The 18,733-nt window shown below is 41.4% G+C and overlaps 1 protein-coding gene across 3 annotated transcripts in view; it reads right to left on the bottom strand.

Annotated features, from left to right (window-relative positions):
• LOC123744640 (complexin-1) overlaps positions 1-18,488 on the bottom strand; it is a 41,909-nt gene extending 23,421 nt beyond the window's left edge. Inside the window, exons 1-3 of one of the 3 annotated variants that reach the window (XM_045723886.1) lie at positions 18,149-18,403; positions 17,456-17,526; positions 17,122-17,226 (exon numbers count right to left, since the gene is read on the bottom strand). In XM_045723886.1, coding sequence (XP_045579842.1) covers positions 17,122-17,152 — 31 coding nt within the window. In that variant the 5' untranslated portion in view covers positions 17,153-17,226; positions 17,456-17,526; positions 18,149-18,403. Of the gene's footprint in view, positions 1-17,121; positions 17,227-17,455; positions 17,527-18,148; positions 18,431-18,466 lie in introns of those variants that run through there. The other 2 variants (XM_045723887.1, XM_045723885.1) reach the window with 2 other exon arrangements.
• Positions 18,489-18,733: the final 245 nt, after the last annotated feature.

Here is an 18,733-nt window from a genome sequence, read left to right on the forward strand (position 1 = left end):
GAACTATATATACATGTGTGAATAACTAGCTTACTAACTAGCTCCCACACAAATGTGGGAGTAATGAATAAGAAATGGTGAGCAAACGGTTTTTAAATGCCTTATACAGTGCCTTCGGGAAGTATTCAGACCTCTTGACATTTTCCATATTTTGTTACGTAACAGCCTTATTCTAAAATGGATTAAATAAAATAAATCCTCAGCAATCTACATACAATACCCCATAATGATAAAGTGAAAACAGATTTTTAGACATTTTTGCCAAAAAAAGTGTTCCTCTGTGGAGATGGGAGAACTGTCCAGAAGGACAACAATCTCTGCAGCACTTCACCAATCAGGCCTTTATGGTAGAGTGGCCAGAGAGAAGCCACTCCTCAGTAAAAGTCACATGACAGCCCACTTGGAGTTTGCCAAAAGGCACTTAAAGACTTCATACAGTGGAGCATGGTGGTGGCAGCATCATGCTGTAGGGAGGTTTTTCAGTGGCAGGTACTGGAAGACTAGTCAGGATCGAGGACAAGATGAACGGAGCAATGTACAGAGAGATCCTTGATATAAAACCTGCTCCAGAGCGCTCAGGACCTCAGACTGGGATGAAGGTTCACCTTCCAACAGGACAACGACAATGAGCACACAGCCAAGACAACGCCTGAGTGGCCTCTGGACAAGTCTCTGAATGTCCTTGAGTGGCCCAGCCAGAGCCCGGACTTGAACCCGATCGAACATCTCTGGAGAGACCTGAAAATATCAGTGCAGCAACGCTCCCCATCCAACCTGACAGAGCTTGAGAGGATCTGCAGAGAAGAATGGGAGAAACTCCCAAATACAGGTGTGCTATGCTTGTAGTGTCATACCCAAGAATACTCGAGGCTGTAATTGTAACCAAAGGTTCTTCAACAAAGTACTTAGTAAAGGGTCTGAATACTTATGTAAATGTGATATTTCTGTTTTCTATTTTTAATAAATTAGCAAAAAATATATAAAATAAACGGTTTTTGCTTTGTCATTATGGAGTATTGTGTGTAGATTGATAAGGGGGGAAACTATTTAATACATTTTAGAATAAAGCTGTAACGTAACAAAATGTGCAAAAAGTCAAGGGGTCTGAATACTTTCTGAAGGCACTGTAAATGCCTTTCAAATGGTTTATTATGGACCCTTAAAATAAAGTGTTCCCTAAATGTACTCTCAGAAATCCTCAACAAGGAGAAAGTGGGTGACAATACTAGAAAAGATGACAAATATCTCCTGGTCCCCTTGGTGACCATTAGAAGGGATCGCTCAGTCCCCCTCGAGGACTGGCCTCAGGGCTAGAGTGAGCATCAGGTGTTGCAGTCACTCACACGCAGTGTACTCATCATCAAGACTCACCACCCCGGTCAACTCCCTAGCGCTTCCCTCCGCTCTCCAAGACCGTGCATGTTCGTGCCAGCGATCGCTCAGGAATTCGGATGAGTTTGATAGCCTCATCGTGCCTCCTCGAAGGCGGCGGTGGCAGCGGCGTCTGTGACTCAGTGAGTCATGATACAGGAGAGATGCGCCACCCGCCGTCCTGAGAATTCATAGCCCAACATTGCCCCGGTCCATTATATGAATCATTACTGTAATGTATCTGACAGGAGTTGCTTGCTCGGAAAATTAGCCTTTTATCCTTTTGGCGGGAATGGCAGTTTGTGTTGACCCTTGGAGGGTTTTTGTGCCTGGTCTAAAGGAGAGGAGTGTGAACTGGAATGTTGTGGGTTTTATCTGGTGTCAAAGCTTCTTAGACGCTCAGCTCGCTGGTGATAAAATGCCAAGATGAACACCAGAAGGGCTATTTGACCCCAGGCTGTAGAGACAAGACTCCTCCACCAACCGGCTGGTGCTGTGTACCCAGACAAATCACAGATGAGTTAATCTATTAGCCTACAGGACTGTACATTCATGTTGTTTCTTTTACCCTCTGCTAAAAATGCACTGGTTCAATCCATGATTAAGGATGCAAATGTTATTGGGTCATTGATTTATCTGGAATCTGCTGCATTTGAGTGATATGCTACGATTCTATTCGACTTAAGAAGGCTATAGTTTCATCTCTTTCCACTTCCTTCAACACATACTGTAACACTCCAGGTGCTGTTTTTGTCCCCTCATCACTGAATAAACCTTCCTCGCGTCACATCCTCTCTGTTTGCAACCCAATTGAAGCCGTAAGTAATTAGCAGCTTTAAGATTAGCATGCCATCACCGCTGTTTTCCAAATTAGTCCTGTTCTCACCCCGAAACCTGTCTTTCGCTTCTATTCATTAATGTCTACAGAATGTAGACACTACAGAATGTAGCTAGCTTGTCATAGTTCTCTTCTTATAAAATGTGTATTGTTCTATTAATGATTTATCTTGTGTTATTCTCATTGCATCTAATGACTCTACTTAATCATGTACATTTTCCTGTTGTTTTAGCATTTTTCAACAACAAAAAATGTCCTGTATTATTTTGTATTCTTCATTTTCAAATTCATGGCTGCTTTTGAAGGATTCATCTTGTTTTGCTGTGACTATAATTGCATTGTTTATCATTTGGAGAACAAATATATTGACCCTGACTCGGATGAATAAGGAAAGTCATTACCTCAACAGTATGATGGACTGAGTGGGAAAACAAGACAAATTACACAAATTACACAACATTTTATTAATGGGACATCCAATGCTGGCTTGATTGAAAACGGCTCATAGTTGTACTAGACGTTGATATTTTGACACACTCGCCTTGAGCCAACTCTACTGTTAATTAATCATTCATTTCCAACACCTTTCAGCTAGGTAGCTTGTGTAGTAAGATAGTGCTAAACTCACACACCAGGCGCTAATGTTAAAATAATGAAGGAGCTAAGGGGTGAGCGAGATAGCTTCAGACATTTTGTGAGAGCCATTAATCTTTCTCGAACAGACATTCATCATTTGGGGCCCTATTTGGAGTCATTACATTGTTATGTCTGCATTAGTGGTTAATGGATAACCTCAATGGAACCTTGTGATTCTAGCTGACCCTATATTTCACGCCTTGGCTTCAGTGAGAATCCCTTCAAACTAGAATTACTGTTCTTGAAAATTGAATCTATGTACTGTAGCACTTCAAATAAATCACGTCTATTGCTTCTTAGTCTATGTAGTCATGGTAATAGGCCGAGTATTGAAAATCTATATTGAAATTGGACTTGGCTCTACATTTATGTGCTAGCAATCATGAGTTCACTGCTACACCATAATGTTGACCTGGGATACATCATTTTTCCTCTGGCCATTGCTCGACCACTTTCAGAGTATAAAAGGCATAAACTGTAGCCAATAAAGTTAGTCCTGCTTTGTCTTTTCATCTTTCAGTCTGTGCATAGGGGCTGCAGGCTGCACATCCAGAAGACCAGAACCCTAACCCAAATTCATCAATACCTTATCTTATCCAAAAACCACAAAGGCCTTTTATTCAGCTCATTTGGCCTTTAGGGCCAATGCTCTTTGTACTGGGTATGGATTGGAGAGATACCACAGTGCTGTTGTCCTCTGGGACAAAGCCTGGCATTGATTCCCTCTCCTGTAAATTCCCTCTCCAGATGATCCCTGTGTCCCGATACAAAAGACGTTCCATTCTCAAAGACATAGGGCCCTAAATCTGATATTGATTTGACAAGTTCATCCCACCAGGGATTCAATGTATGAGCGTGACATTCAGCCAGGTCACGCTAACAATAAACATTATTGTCTGTCAGGTGAGAGCGCTGAGGCACAGGTTGTGCATTGCCCTGTGTTAGAGTCTTTGAGACAACCTTTATGCCAAGGGCTGGTCTCCCTTCACATCTAGAATGGATCAAGCCATCTGCACTCTTCGAAAAAAGGGTTCCAAAAGGGTCCTTTGGCTGTCCCCGTAGGAGAACGCTTTTTGGTTCCAGGTAGAACTCTTTTGGGTTCCATGTAGAACCCTCTGTGTAAAGGGTTCTACATGGAACTCAAAAGGGTTCTACCTGGAACCATATCGGGTTCTTCAAAGGGTTGTCCTATGGGAACAGCGAGATAACCCTTTTTAGGTTGTAGATAGCACCTTTTTTTCTAAGAGGGTGTCTCTCTGTACGTCAGCACAGAGCATCTCTGTGTGCACCGCTGTCTGCCATCCCTTCTATCATGTCCCACAGATACATTTGACAAAGGCCTGTGATCAATCGGACAAGAACGCCGTCTTTGATTTGGCTTGATGTGGCAAAACAATCTCATTCAACTTGTGCTCTCTCCTTTCCTTTCATGTGAGCGTCCCAGTTCATTCATCCTCTACCGATTCTTGTCAGTCACAAGTAGGCCCACTTATAACCTGTCAACAACTTGCGGCTGCAATTTCAATCCAATTGATGAAGTGATCTGATTTGTTATTTTTATCTCCAGTCTGTGCTAAAACAGATCTAATTTTGGACAGGTTTCTGTGACTCATTGCCAGGATGTAAGTGGCCAATTCCATCGACTTTGCATCCCAAGTCACTGGCACAATTAACCATTCCCAAATTGAAGCAAGGGTAGCATTTGCCTTCCAATTCACATCCGCTAACTAATTATTGTTCCTTTGTGTCCGATGGTGAATATTTTACAGATGTAGGATCTTAATTTGTGCCAGTTTGCTACAGCAGGAAAATAGTCTTGCAGCAACAGGAAATGTGAATTATTATGTGGATTATAATTAATGGACATTTTTATAAGGGCTGCTACATTTTTTTCATTAGGGTAAATCAAGTCTGAAATTTCAAAGTGGAAATTACAAACAATAGAAGCTTTTAAAACTAAAATACAATACAAGTTTGCATTTCCTGCGATGCAGGAAAATTCTCAGCAACAAAAGAGTGATCAAATTACGATCCCACATCTGTATGGTTTTGAGGAGTATCTCCCTTTGTAATGGCACAGACTCTTCCAGAGAGTGTTTACACCTTATCATCCTGCAGGGTTTCCTAGTCAACATATTTGTTTTTCACATGCTATACAGTGAGTGTTAAGCTGAGAACATTGTCTTCAAAAGCATCTAATTTTCTTTGGCCTCAAGCCAGTACATCAAAAGATGACACCGTACAGCCCTTTCCCTTCATTTGCATTAGAGAGGGATTTGCTGAACTATTTTCAGAAGTGAAAGCCACAACAACAGCAGCAAATACCCTTTGAGCCTTGAAAATGAACCGATCGGCATCACAACCTACTGGGTACACCACGTCATTTCAACGTGGAGAATTGGGTAATATTTGGTAGATACGCTGATCAATGAGATTCCAACCAATTTTCACCCACTCAAAAAGACAGCCAAAGATTTGTTGACTTATCACTATGCTTTCAACCATCTAAAAGCATAACAACGTTCAAAAGGGAATACAACGTCAGATATTTTGTTTATCAATACAACAACTTAATGTGTTATCACTGTGCTTCATCTTATAGCAGAACCAAATGACCTGAACTGCAGTTGAGAATATATTAAAGTTCATGGTGCAAGTCATCAATGCCGTTTGAGATCCTGTGCAGATTATTACAGCAATTGGTAAGATTTCTACAGTCCTGCAAACCTGAACATGCTCGCTTTCTACGATTACATAAGAAGGCATTTATTGTTACAGTAACCTCAAAATGTGGCCATGGATGTGTTACTCGTTTTAAGGTTGAATAAATACATTACATAAATAATGTACATATTACATTACATTGTCTTACAAAAGTAATATTGAATTGTGTTTGGTTAACAACGCAAACAAATATCAAAATGTAAATATCAAAATCTCTACTGCTTGGATAGTTACAGTGCCTTCATAAAGTATTCACACCAATTTACTTATTCCACATTTTGTTGAGTTACAGCCTGAAATCTAAATGGGTGAAATAGTAGTTTTTTCTCACCCATCTACACACAATACCCCATAATGGCAAAGTAAAAACATGTTTTTAGAAATGTTTGCAAATGTATTATAAATGAAATACAGAAAAATCTCATTTGCATAGTGTAAGTATTCACATCCCTGAATCAATACTTCATAGAAGCACCTTTGGCAGCGATTACAGCTGTGAGTCTTTCTGGGTAAGTCTCTAAGAGCTTTCCACACCTGGATTGTGCAATATTTGCCCATTATTATTAAAAAAATTCTCCAAGCTCTCAAATTGGTTTGCTCATTGCTAGACAACCATTTTCAGGTCTTGCCATAGATTTAAGTCAAAACTCAGGAACATTCACGGTCTTCTTGATAAGCGTCTCCAGTGTAGATTTGGCCTTGTGTTTTAGGTTATTGTCCTGCTAAAAGGTGAATTCATCTCCCAGTGTGTGGTGATGTCACAGATAATGTTGTTGTGTTGAAGGGAGGACCAATACGCAGCGGGAATGTGGATACTCATCTTTTTAATAAAAACACGAGCAAAGCATCCACAGGAAAAAACAATAAACAATACTCACGACAAGGACAGTGTAGCAGGCTAAACAAAAGCAGTGCTCACAAACAACTACCCACGAAACACAAAGACAAACACACCCTACTATATAGGACTCCCAATCAAAGGCAACTCAACACACCTGCCTTCAATTGGGAGTCCAATCCCAATTAACTAAACATAGAACCACAGACATCGACCAGTGACAAACCCCATAAACATACATCAACTCCCCTCTGCCACGTCCTGACCAAACTACAATAACCCAAATATACTCTATACTGGTCAGGACGTGACGGGTGAAAAGAAGATTGAACTAGGTGTTCCTCTAGGATTTTTTCCTGTGATTAGCTCTATTCCGTTTCTTTTTTATCCTGAAAAAACTCCCCAGTCCTTAATGAATACAAGCATACCCGTAATATGATGCAGCCACCACTATGCTTCAAAATATGAAGAGTGGTACTCAGTAATGTGTCATATTGGATTTTCCCAAAACATAACACTTTGTATTCAGGACAAGAAGTTAATTGCAGTATTACTTTAGTGCCTTGTTGCAAACAGGATGCATGTTTTGGAATATTTGTATTCTGTACAGGCTTCATTCTTTTCACTCTGTCAATTAGGTCAGTATTGTGGAGTAACTACAATGTTGTTGATCCATCCTCAGTTTCCTCCTATCACAGCCATTAACTGTTTTAAAGTCACCATTGACCTCATATTGAAATCCATGAGCGGTTTCCTTCCTCTCCGGCAACTGAGTTAGGAAGGACACCTGTATCTTTGCAGTGACCAATAGCTAAACTTCTTTGCAAGGCATTGGAAAACCTCCTTGGTCTCTGTGTTTGAAATTCACTGCTCGACCGAGGGACCTTACTGATAATTGTATGTGTAAGGTACAGAGATGAGGTAGTCATTCATGTTTAACACTATTATTGCAGAGTCCATGCAACTTATTATGACTTGTTAAGCACATTTTTACTCCTGAACTTATTTAGGCGTGCCGTAACAAATGGGTTGAATACTTATTGACTCAAGACATTTCAGGTTTAATTTTCAATTAATTAGTAAAAATATCTAAAAATATAATTCCACTTTGATATTATGGGGTATTCTGTGTAGGCCACTGATACAAAAACTACATTTAATCAATTTTACATTGAGGCTGTAGCACAACAAAATATGAAAGAAGTCAAGGGGTGTGAATACTAGATATGTGCCACTGGCTTAATCCTATTCTTTTATTTCATTAACTTGTATTTTTGGTTGAGATGGAGATGTGAATCAAAACATATCAATGCCCGGCAATGCTTTCAGCCAGAGAGCTTTAGAGAATCCATCAAGCTTCAGCAGGTCAGCAGAGGTCCCTACACTCGCCCACGGCAAGTCTTTTCTTACTCGCCCACATTTCTGGAGAGTACACCGTAATAAAGGTACTTGTTGAAAGACACAAATGCAGCTGGAAGACATTCAACTCAAAGATGTAGCACCGCTATTAATCTCGAAATATTGGTGGAGAGATAGTTGGTGGACAGATAGTAGTGATGGCCAAATAGTAGTAAGCTGTACACAACAATAAAGAAGTCTATTTCTAAATTGGACGCCTAGGATAAACATGCTTTGTGCTATCGCACAATTCAGGCCACACAACAACAGCCACATCCGTCCCTGGAAAAAAAATAAATTAGAATGCAGTCTATAGAAAGATGGCCACCTCCATCCTTGGAGCGTAGCAATTCCACTCTCTTGGAACGCTACTATCATCAACGTTGCCACAAGCAATTTCTTATCCTATTCAACTAATAGTTCCAGCTCTGAAATGCTATAAAAACAACAGTCTGAATATTCAAAGGTAATCCCTTCCGAATTTGAGCTCAACTTCAAACAAACGCCTGTGAATGAATCTGTCGTTCACACACACGGCCGATGGTGATCATAGGTGGACTGGCATTTTGATAAATACCACCAAGAGTAAGTAGCTCTCTCCCCCTCTTTGAGAGCATATGATTCTCAGAGAGCAGATTCGTTGAAGGGCATATTTGATCAAGTGAGTCTGAGGCGTGGAAGGCAGAAGGGCTCATTTTCATATTTTCATCACATTCCGTTAAAGAAACACAGTAGGGCCTCCAAATTGTTTACCATGCATGATAGGAACTGGCTGGCACATAAACAGGTTGCGGGATGCATCCATCACGCCCAATCCAACAGCACGTCTCTCAAGCGACGGGGAGGAGCTGGTTATGGAAACGGGCGAGTTTTGACTCGAGAGACAGCACCTAATCTGCTCAGATTTCTACAACGAGACGGATGAATCATACCTGTGACTGAGCCCTGGAGGGATGAATGCTAAAGTCAGCATATCCCCCAAAACAAAATCCAATTTCCTCAATGATCCCCACTCCCTATACAACTAACTCCTAGGTCATTCGAAACAGACCCTCCCATTCACTACAGTTGATGGCCAACTGAGCCATCCACAATGAAAATGCTATCCGGTCATTTTCCCCCTCCTTTTTCAGGAGCAAGGAAGGAGAGGAATCTCCCTTGGACAGATGGCGCGTGACGCAGCCTCCGACATTATCAGCAGAGACCAGGGCATTGCTATGGCCACTCTGGCCTCCATCGGCGGAACCCAGCCCAGTCCACATGTCCCTCTCCCCAAGCCTTCAATGCTATGGGGCCAAAGAGCTGCTCAGCACACAAATGACCAGCCAGGCACATTGCTGGAAGTAGAACGCCCACAGGGCACCATATGGAGATACATGTAGAATGCACTATAAAGACTCATGAGCAGAGCAATTGGTGGATTGAATTGTACAGGCTATGGTAATTAGTCGATTAATTGGCTAATAGACTCATTGACCTTCATCTGAACCTTGGGTTCCCTACTGAATAAAATATTTGAGGGAAATCCTGATGAAAATTGCTCCGCGAGGCCAACTCTCCATTGCAAATCTTGATTTCAGCAATTTTATTTGGTTATAGCAAACACATGCTAGACTGTAACACCACAATTGCAGTTGCCAATTTCACTTGGTCATCCATTTGTGAGGGTGAAAATGCAAGCTGTGGGTGGACTGTTATGACTAAGGATTCACAAAAGCATTCTGCTTGAGCTTACATCTTGCACATATTCACCCCTCTTTATCTGTCCCTCCTTCTCTCACTCTCTCTCACACACACACACACACACACACACACACACACACACACACACACACACACACACACACACACACACACACACACACACACACACACACACACACACACACACACACACACACACACAATGGGAACCAGACACCAGAAGTGTACATAATAAATGGCCTAGCACACCAAACAGGGCCAGGCTGTTTAATAGACCTTCAAGTGAGTCTGGATTGACATAACTGATTAGCCTATATGTTTGAGTTAAGTACAGGAAAGGAGCAGGGAGGAAGGTAAGGGGAAAGTGAATGCATGGAGAGACCTGAATGTCCTATAACCTTAAGGGAACCACGTCTCACATTTTCAATTTCGAAGGCTTAAGCCTGCTATGGGGAGATAGGGATTTCTGCCAAGATGACATACGAAAGAGGTGGCCATTTTGGAAGCTGGTCAAGGAGACACAGCAAGGATAATCGATGCTCTGGCCAGAAGACCTTAGCACACTGCCTGCCAGTAACGCAATAGTCTCTATGGGTGGTGCAGGGTAGCATACTGTATGGAGACCCGAGCTGAAAATGTGAGGTTATCTAACAGCCAACGTCACAGGCCTATTTTTGACGGCAGTGGTTCCTTTATATAATCATACCAGATACTAGCTTTTGAAGTCTCTTGAATGAACTTTTCACTTTTCGCTTAACTGTGAACTTTCAATATTCGGAACGGAAGCGAGGCCCAACATTGTGGGTGTCTATTTTTGTGGAAGAAATTTTGCTCAATTAGGTCAAACGATTTAAATCGCCAAGAGCATAAACAGAACTTAAATACTATGTGACCATAAAGAACATTTTTGTCAGAGATAAAATGAAGATGAATTGATTCCAATAAATAAATAATGACAAGATTAGTAACAAAAAAAGACAGTTCTGTTATTTTCAACAATAGTGCACTGCTGTAAACCAATGGTACAATTATATTAATTCCCCTTCGTTGATTCTGAACTTTGCATTTCAAAGCAATGAAAGCATCGTCAAAAATGAATTTTTTTTACGGGCAATGTTAGGCAATTGTTGATGATGATAAAGTGAACTTAATGAAATGTCAAGCAGATTCAAATGAGACAAAAACACTATGGCTTCAAAAAAACTGGTAAATTGGTTCCCAAAACCAAAAATATGTAACTGTATGAAATCAGGACTAACAGTTGATAACAGTGAATCCATACCTAACCCTGTTGTAACTGTTGTAACTGTGTGAAAAAGGTTTGTATGTTTTTCTCACTGAAACAGATTCAAAACTGAAGTCTGAGCTTTTTGTGTTAAATTGCCGTAAACGCAAAAAGATGGTAGACAAAGCGCTACTGTGTAATATAGGAGCAAACATCCAGGCCAAACAAATGAGTCACTCCCTCACGGCACACTCAGACGCACCAGAGGAGAGTAAGCCCATCTGTGACGTGCATATGAACCAGAGTAATGTGTGTATGTGTGTCTGGTATTTGTTTGTGTATGTTTAACTTTTTCTGTGCATGTGAAAAATGGCATTGTTATAGTGCCTTTCTTGGTTTGTTGTGTGTGTGCGCGCGCGTGTGTGTGTTTCTCTGTGTCTCTGTTTCTACACTCTGCTATCTATAACCTAAAAGGATTCTTCCGTTGTCCCCGTAGGAGAACCCTTAGAAGAACGCTTTTTTGTTCCAGGTAGAACCCTTTTGGTTTCCAGGTAGAACCCTTCCCACAGAGGGTTCTCCATGGAACCCACAAGGGTTCTAGCTGGAACCAAAAAGGGTTCTACCTGGAACCAAAAAGAGTTTTCCTATGGGGACAACTGAAAAACCATTTTTCAACCCTTTTTTCTAAGTGTGTGTGTGTGTGTGTGTGTGTGTGTGTGTGTGTGTGTGTGTGTGTGTGTGTGTGTGTGTGTGTGTGTGTGCGCGTGTGTGTGCGTGTGTGCGTGCACCCATACGGGTCTGCTGTGGCAGTTGTTTTCTCTCTGCACCAGGGCCCCAGGATGGAACGAGGGGACCACAGCACAATCCCAATCGTAATTGCTACTATTAGGAGCCAAGAGCCAAGAAGGGCCGGCACTGCCAAGTGGGCTGTCCAGGAGGAGAATGTACAGCTGCTGACCCCTAAAGAACCCAACACATCTGCCTCAGCCTGTTGTGTACATGGTGTGAGTGAGTGAGTGAGTGTGTGAGAGGAGGTAAAACTCTGTGAGCCATAAAGAAATTAAATTCAGAGCAAATTAATCCATTTATCCATTTCCTTTTCACACAGTATCTCTCTTTCATTTCCGCAGCTATTTCTTCCTGATGCTGCTGTCACAGGAGGTTAGTGGCACCTTAATTGGGGAGAACGGGCTCGTGGTAATGGCTGGAGCGGAATCGGTGAAATGGTATCAAATACTTCAAATGCGTGGTTTCCATGTGTTTGATGCCATTCCATTCACTCCGTTCCAGCCATTATTATAAGCCGTCGTTCCCTCAGCAGCCTCCACTGTATCACTCCTCATAGAGAGCAGACGCGCTACATCAGAAAGCCTCCTGTTGACAGAAGCGGATGCACATTAAAAAGGGACACATTCACTATTAAAGGATGATGTCACCATTTGCTGAGGCACCTGCTTGTTAGTGCCCAATAAAAGCGTTACCTAAGTCCATTATCTCCCAGTAACCCAACCTCTCCATCTTATCTCTCCATTGAACCCACAGCAGGCGGATCCACTCCTTGCTAGCTCGTCATGGATGCTGTATTGATTCTGCCACCCCTCCTGTGATACTGTTGCTCACCTCCCGGTTACAGACAAACAGTCTCATTAAATAGTAAAAAATTGCGCCGGCTAAGCACACACTATTAGCCGTTTCTAGGTCAGCACATAAATCAATAAGCGGCAGCGCTTATGCAGCACACACACACAATCGACTCCCCGGAGTTGCAGGTAGACTGTTTTGATTCCCACTCCCTGATAAAAGAAAAATAACCCATTTGGGAAAGATAATTAGCCGCACGGAAGCTAAGGAAGCAGTTTTGCTATTGTACTGTCGTTATGGTAAGAAACCCTTATTTGACTTCACGGTCGGCTGAGCGTGGGTTGGGATTATTGTAATAATGATAATGGTGGTGATGATTGTACTGACGGCAATTATAATAATGCCACAGCTATTGTGTTTCTCCATTATCTAATTAATGCATGACTTCCTCATTTTATTTACTTAGATGTATAATTCAGGGTTCATTCACTAACTAATCCAAACAACCAGTTTTTCACACCAGGAATCCAGATTAGGAGCTTTGATTGACAGCAGTCTGCAGTGCACCCCTCTTGGGGATTTACCTCCAGCGGTCATTGGTCAATCTCCCACTCTCCCACTACAGCTGAGAAAAGCCCTCAGGTGGAAGGAATCTGTCATTATTATTTCATGAGCAAAGGACACACACAGTGAGCTTAACGGAACATGCCAAGGACAGGCCTCACAGGATTGATGAGGGCAGATGCCAATGCATCAATCATTTAGAGATTGCTGTGTTTTTCTTCCACCCAGTACATTCTATACTACACTATTGTAGCTATAGATTTATAGGGACTATGTCTCGCTCTATCCCTTAGACTGAGCCTAGATAGCAGTGGATCCCAAAAGGGCAGATGCCTATACAATAAGTAATTTGCGTTTAGATCGCCTTCCTGCTTTTCTAGCCAGACAATACTATGGGTGCTAGGCTACCATAGCTGTCTTGCGCTGTGTCCCTTAGCCTTCTAGTGAAGGATGGCAGTCAGTGGAGCCCATGCGTGGCGCTCACAAGGACATGCCACATGTCAGCCTCATTAGAAGAGAGGGACAGGACTGGGCTATTTCCACGTGGCTGCACCCAGAGACCCAGAGACGGAAGGGAAGAGAGGAGAGGAGAGGAGAGGGAGAAGGTGGGTAAGGGTAGGGGGAAAGGGGCTGCTTGGGGTGTGGTTGATGTTGTGGCTGATGTTGGAGAGGAAGAGGTTTACCGCATGTGGGTCCACATATATATTTTGGGTGGTGGGTGTGTGTGTGTGTGTGTGTGTGTGTGTGTGTGTGTGTGTGTGTGTGTGTGTGTGTGTGTGTGTGTGTGTGTGTGTGTGTGTGTGTGTGTGTGTGGTTGAGTTTCTAAGAGCGTACAAATGGCATGCGTGTGAAAATCTAGCTCTGTGTGTGTTTAATACATTTAGCATATTTTCAAGTGTCCCTGTTGTGTGAGTACACTCCACACTCCCTAGTGGATTCCAGCTGATGCTACAGACAGTGAAGGGCAGGAGGTCACTCTCACGTCCCACTGACTACTCCAGGATTGGGGCCCTTTGCGTCCTCCCTCCCCTTCTAGGTGACCTTGTGCCACTAAATATTTTGCCCACCCCAGGGCTCACCTCGCCATCATATCAGCTCAGTCCCAGCTGTATTATCTACAGTAATACTGATCAATGTCTACTTGGGAGGCCTGATGATGTAAACGCCTGTATTTTGAACAAAGGCTGAAAATCTCATCACTATTTATTTGATTTATTTTTTATTTGATTTATTAGGTTCCCCATGGCGACAGATAGTCTTACTGGGGTCCGACAAATAATAAAAAAGACATTAAAGACAAAAGATTTTACTATTTACCTACATTTAAAAACATGAACATGTGTCTTGAGAATAATCAGGTAGACACAATACAAGGCTATTATGAGGGGGAAACAAGACTAACTTCATCAACCAAAGGGCAATCTTCTTCCTCACTCATTTCCCATATATGTAGGAAAGTAATAACGAAGAACATGTCTCCAAACTGCTGAAGGTTAGGACCTTGGCACCACTGCTCAATTTCCTCAAGTGTGAAATCCCTTTGCATACAGTGGATTCTACTTTACTTTATCGATGTAGCTGTGTACCGGACCAGGGGCCCCGACAAGGCTTCTTTGGGAAGGGTGATGGTTCTATGTGGAACCATAATGACTCAAAGAACCCTTTCAGCTCTTCAATGGTTCTTTGCAGTTCACAAAAGGGTTCATTGCTCTTTTAGCAGCTTCTCATTCAAATATTTTGTGGTGTGGTTTGCTCACATCTTTTTCGTGCAACCGTGAGTGAGAGTGTCCTTCCAGTTTATCTAATCTGTTGTGATATGCCATTACATGTTATATATGACTATGTTCAGTGACGGTGTTTTGTGAAAGAATGGATGACTAAATCGGTGGTTCTCAATTCTCTCCTCAGGGACCCCCAGCTATTCCAGAGGTAGCTCACTTGATTCAACTTGTCAATTAGCACAATGATAACGCTTAAGGAAATTTAACAATATAATATGGCTTACAGAATAAAACAAACCTGTATGGTTCTTCAAAAGAATCTATAAAGATCAAATCAAATGTTATTTGTCATATTCTTCGTAGAAAACAGGTGTAGACTAACAATGAAATGCTTACTTACGGGTCGTTTTATATACACAAAATGTACATTTTGGCACAGGGAATAACAAATAAAAAGAATGATTAAAAATAACATGGCTTTATGTATACACAATCCATGTCTCAATTGTCACTAAAAATATATATTTTTTAACCTGTCTCCTCCCCTTCATCTACACTGATTGATGTGGTGACATCAATTGAGGTGACATCAATAAGGGATTATAGCTTTGACCTGGATTCTCCTGGTCAGTCTATGTCGTGGAAAGAGCAGGTGTTCCTAATGTTTTGTACACTCAGTATATAGGGAGTAGAACCTTTGAGATTGAGAAAGGCTCTTTATAGAACTATTCTCCATAAAGGTTCTAAAAGAACCATAAAAAGGGTTCTATATAGCCCCAAAAAGGGTTGTAACCATAGCGGAAGCCCCCATGCAGTATTTTTATTTTTAAATCATCACTGAGTGTGTTTATTTCATAAAAATATATTTTTCATAATTTTAATCATTTATTTCCCTGAGCCTCTTTTTGCCATTGAAATGCTCAGTCTGATCATTTGGGTGTGTTGATACAAATGTAAATATATTTAGCCCTTATTGGCGGATAGGATCATCTAGAATCTAGAGCCTACCCCACTTACCCCTTCAAAGTAAGAGGAAACGTATACAAATACAAGATGACTGGTCATTGGTCAGGAAAAATCCGATTGTGATGTCATGCTGTGGGCCAAAAACTCCATTCCACCTGAACAGGCTGAAATTCCAGGCGTTTTTTTTTTCTTCAAAAAGCTCTTACACTAAAAGGGCATTATCATCATTTTAGCAATTTCGGTGTTATTTCGACCTCATAGTATGGAAATATCTTCTTCTTTTTTTAAAACAGGAATAATTACGGTTTTGACTGCACTGCCCCTTTAATGGTTATTTATAGAACCTTAGAAAATGGTTCTTTATAGCACCACACAGTTTCCATTTAGAATCTTGTGAGCACCAAAAAGGGACCCACTATGGTTACAAGCCAAATAACCCTAATTTGGGCCTATAAAGAACCATTTGTTTTTAGTGTTATCTGTTAAATGAAACGAATCCCATCCCTCCTTTGAGCCCCCTGCTGTCCCGACTCAGCCAGGGTTGGTTCTCCCGCATTTCCATCATCGTGACTCAGAACACACGGCTGTAAAAAGCCACTGATGACACGAGTAATGGGGATGCAAATGGTAAGTCACGTTTTGGGGGGCGGCAAGTGACAAGGGTGTGTGTGTGTGAGGGGATTACTCTATTACAGTCTATCTCTAGGTTTAGCACCTCTCCGTACAAGACACTTACTTCACCATCCACTAGATTGATTAGCATATTGATGATACAGTGGGATCAATTTGTTACATTTATGAAAAAATGCATTACTCTATATGTTAATCAAACAATTATCAAAAGAAAATCATGCATATTTAATGTGCACTAATGAAATTGTTGAAGATTGAATTTGCGTTGGTTAGGCTTTTGCAGCTGGAAAATGTGTAGTCAGCATGTCAAGATGAGGAGCAGTGGAGCAAAAAGTCAAGATGTACTGTACTGCACATTAATTATGATCGGCAACAATCAGTTACACTGCCAAACTGGTGTTTTGTTATGGTGCTCACTGGAAGGCTACAGGTAGGATAGCACTGTATTCGTTTATAGGAAAGACAACTTGTTCTACCATTATGCTCCAGCTCACCTTCGTGGTAGAGTAAATAGCTCTTTAAGGGTTCGGGCTTTATAACATGTGCAATGCGTCGTCTTCAGATACTGAAATGCAAGAGCGCGCAAAAAAGGACTAACTGTTGGAGTGGCAGTGCGCAATTGCGCATAACCAAAACAGTGTTTATTCAAAATGTTGTGATCCATTTTACATAATCTATCAATAAACATCCAAATATTCTAAATATATAAATTACCATGCTCAAATTTCACCATGAAACATATCTCGCCTTCAATTATCAACTGGTATAGCTATTATTCCAAGTGCACATTGCCAGATTATACACGTGATAAAGGTAACAGTATAGCGTGCTAGCTGTTTATCCCCAAAAACCCATTAACCAATATGAACAAAGTTGTTTCAGTCGTTTTAACGGACCCCATAGTAGCGTAAGGTACACTTACCTCCCAAAGCTTGCTTCATAACAAAATCCATGATAATGGCTTTAAATTCCTGCCTTCTTTATCCTCGCGGTCTCCAGCAGGAGAAATAGTCCTTTGTTGCCAGATCTAAAGTAAAAAAGAAAAGCGGTCAGTGTTAAGTTTCCCACTGAAACTTGTAACTTGTCTTGACCGAAACCCGTTACACTGAGGAAACTGTTAAAAACAAGATTCAGCAATATTTCCATAAGAATCCATTGATATCAGTAATTGAATATGAAGGACACCAAGGACCAGTAAAATATAGGCTACCAGACCTCGAACATAAATACAGAGGCACGCACAATCATGCACGTACCGTTTGTCACGAGCACGAATGGCAATATGGTCACACTTGTCCTGTACACAATTAGTATGCATCTTTTTTGCCTAAAACATAAAATGTGATCATTTCTGTTTAGGGATAATGCAAATCATGAAGCAACGTGTGTTCTTATTGGTAGGCTACTCAAAGTAAAAAATGTTTCACCGACACTTAAAACCAAAACTATTTTTTTGAGGTCTCCAAATTTCACTGGAGTAGCACAGAGGTGAAGGATGATGACCAAAACACACAATAATCCTCCTCATAATTCTTCGGTTATGAAACTATATACCTGCCACTGGTACTATATATGAAAACTTCCATCTTCCAATAGCCGACAGAATGTATCTTTTTACGATTCCAAATGTTTTGTCAACCAACCATCAATGTTCGTACGGTTCCTGTAACCTACGGTGTTCTTTCATGCACAATAACCATGCCTTTTTATTGTATGTAGCCTATTGCAAGAATAGCATATGCATTTAGATGATCCGTGAATTTCAACCGATAACCGATTAATAAAGGCGTTGCATTTGTGAACGCACCATGGAAATGATCGCGGTGATACAGAACCACTTCCCTGTTCATCAAAGGCAGGTTTCAGCACCATTTCTAGTGGAGAGCCCCGTTATCGTCCTACAACATAGTAAACCCAGCAGCAGGGTTTTCGTCTGTGCTCATAATTACCTGTCCGGCGATTGGAATCTTTCAAAAACGACAATAAGACTCAAGGAAATTAAGTTATCTTGCAATGGCAGACTATTATATTAAGTGCACACGCTTGGCATCTCCGGTTTGCTTGCGAAAAGGGACGTCCTTGCTCCTTCTTGCACACTGGCTATATGAGTGTGTTTATGAGGGGAACTGCAGCTGCCTTGCCTGCCGCTGATGAAGAAACTCACTGAATCAATCACATGGAGAGCTCCCTTCTGAAACGTCCCACGTTCTGACCGAAAGAGAGCGATTATTATTGACGCGGTCCAGTGAGTCTTTGTGCACCCCTACCTTTTCGGTCTAATAGTGTCTTCTTGAGTAGTTTACCGGAATATAGCCGACAACCCAGCCTCAGCCCACGACCATGAAAAGGCTACCAAGTTTAAGCTTTTATGACCACCTATATACCTACCTTGCTGCCTTTATACCATTTCTGACCTACATTCTATTTTGCCATGCATATGTTTTTCTGTACTTATGTGGTTGAATGAATCATTTTGAAGGTGACATCCATAGATGTTTTTTTTTTATCTACGGTGACATCCATCTAGGGTAGCC

The sequence above is a fragment of the Salmo salar genome, chromosome ssa09 (assembly GCF_905237065.1).
Source record: "Salmo salar chromosome ssa09, Ssal_v3.1, whole genome shotgun sequence".
Lineage (NCBI taxonomy): Eukaryota > Metazoa > Chordata > Actinopteri > Salmoniformes > Salmonidae > Salmo > Salmo salar.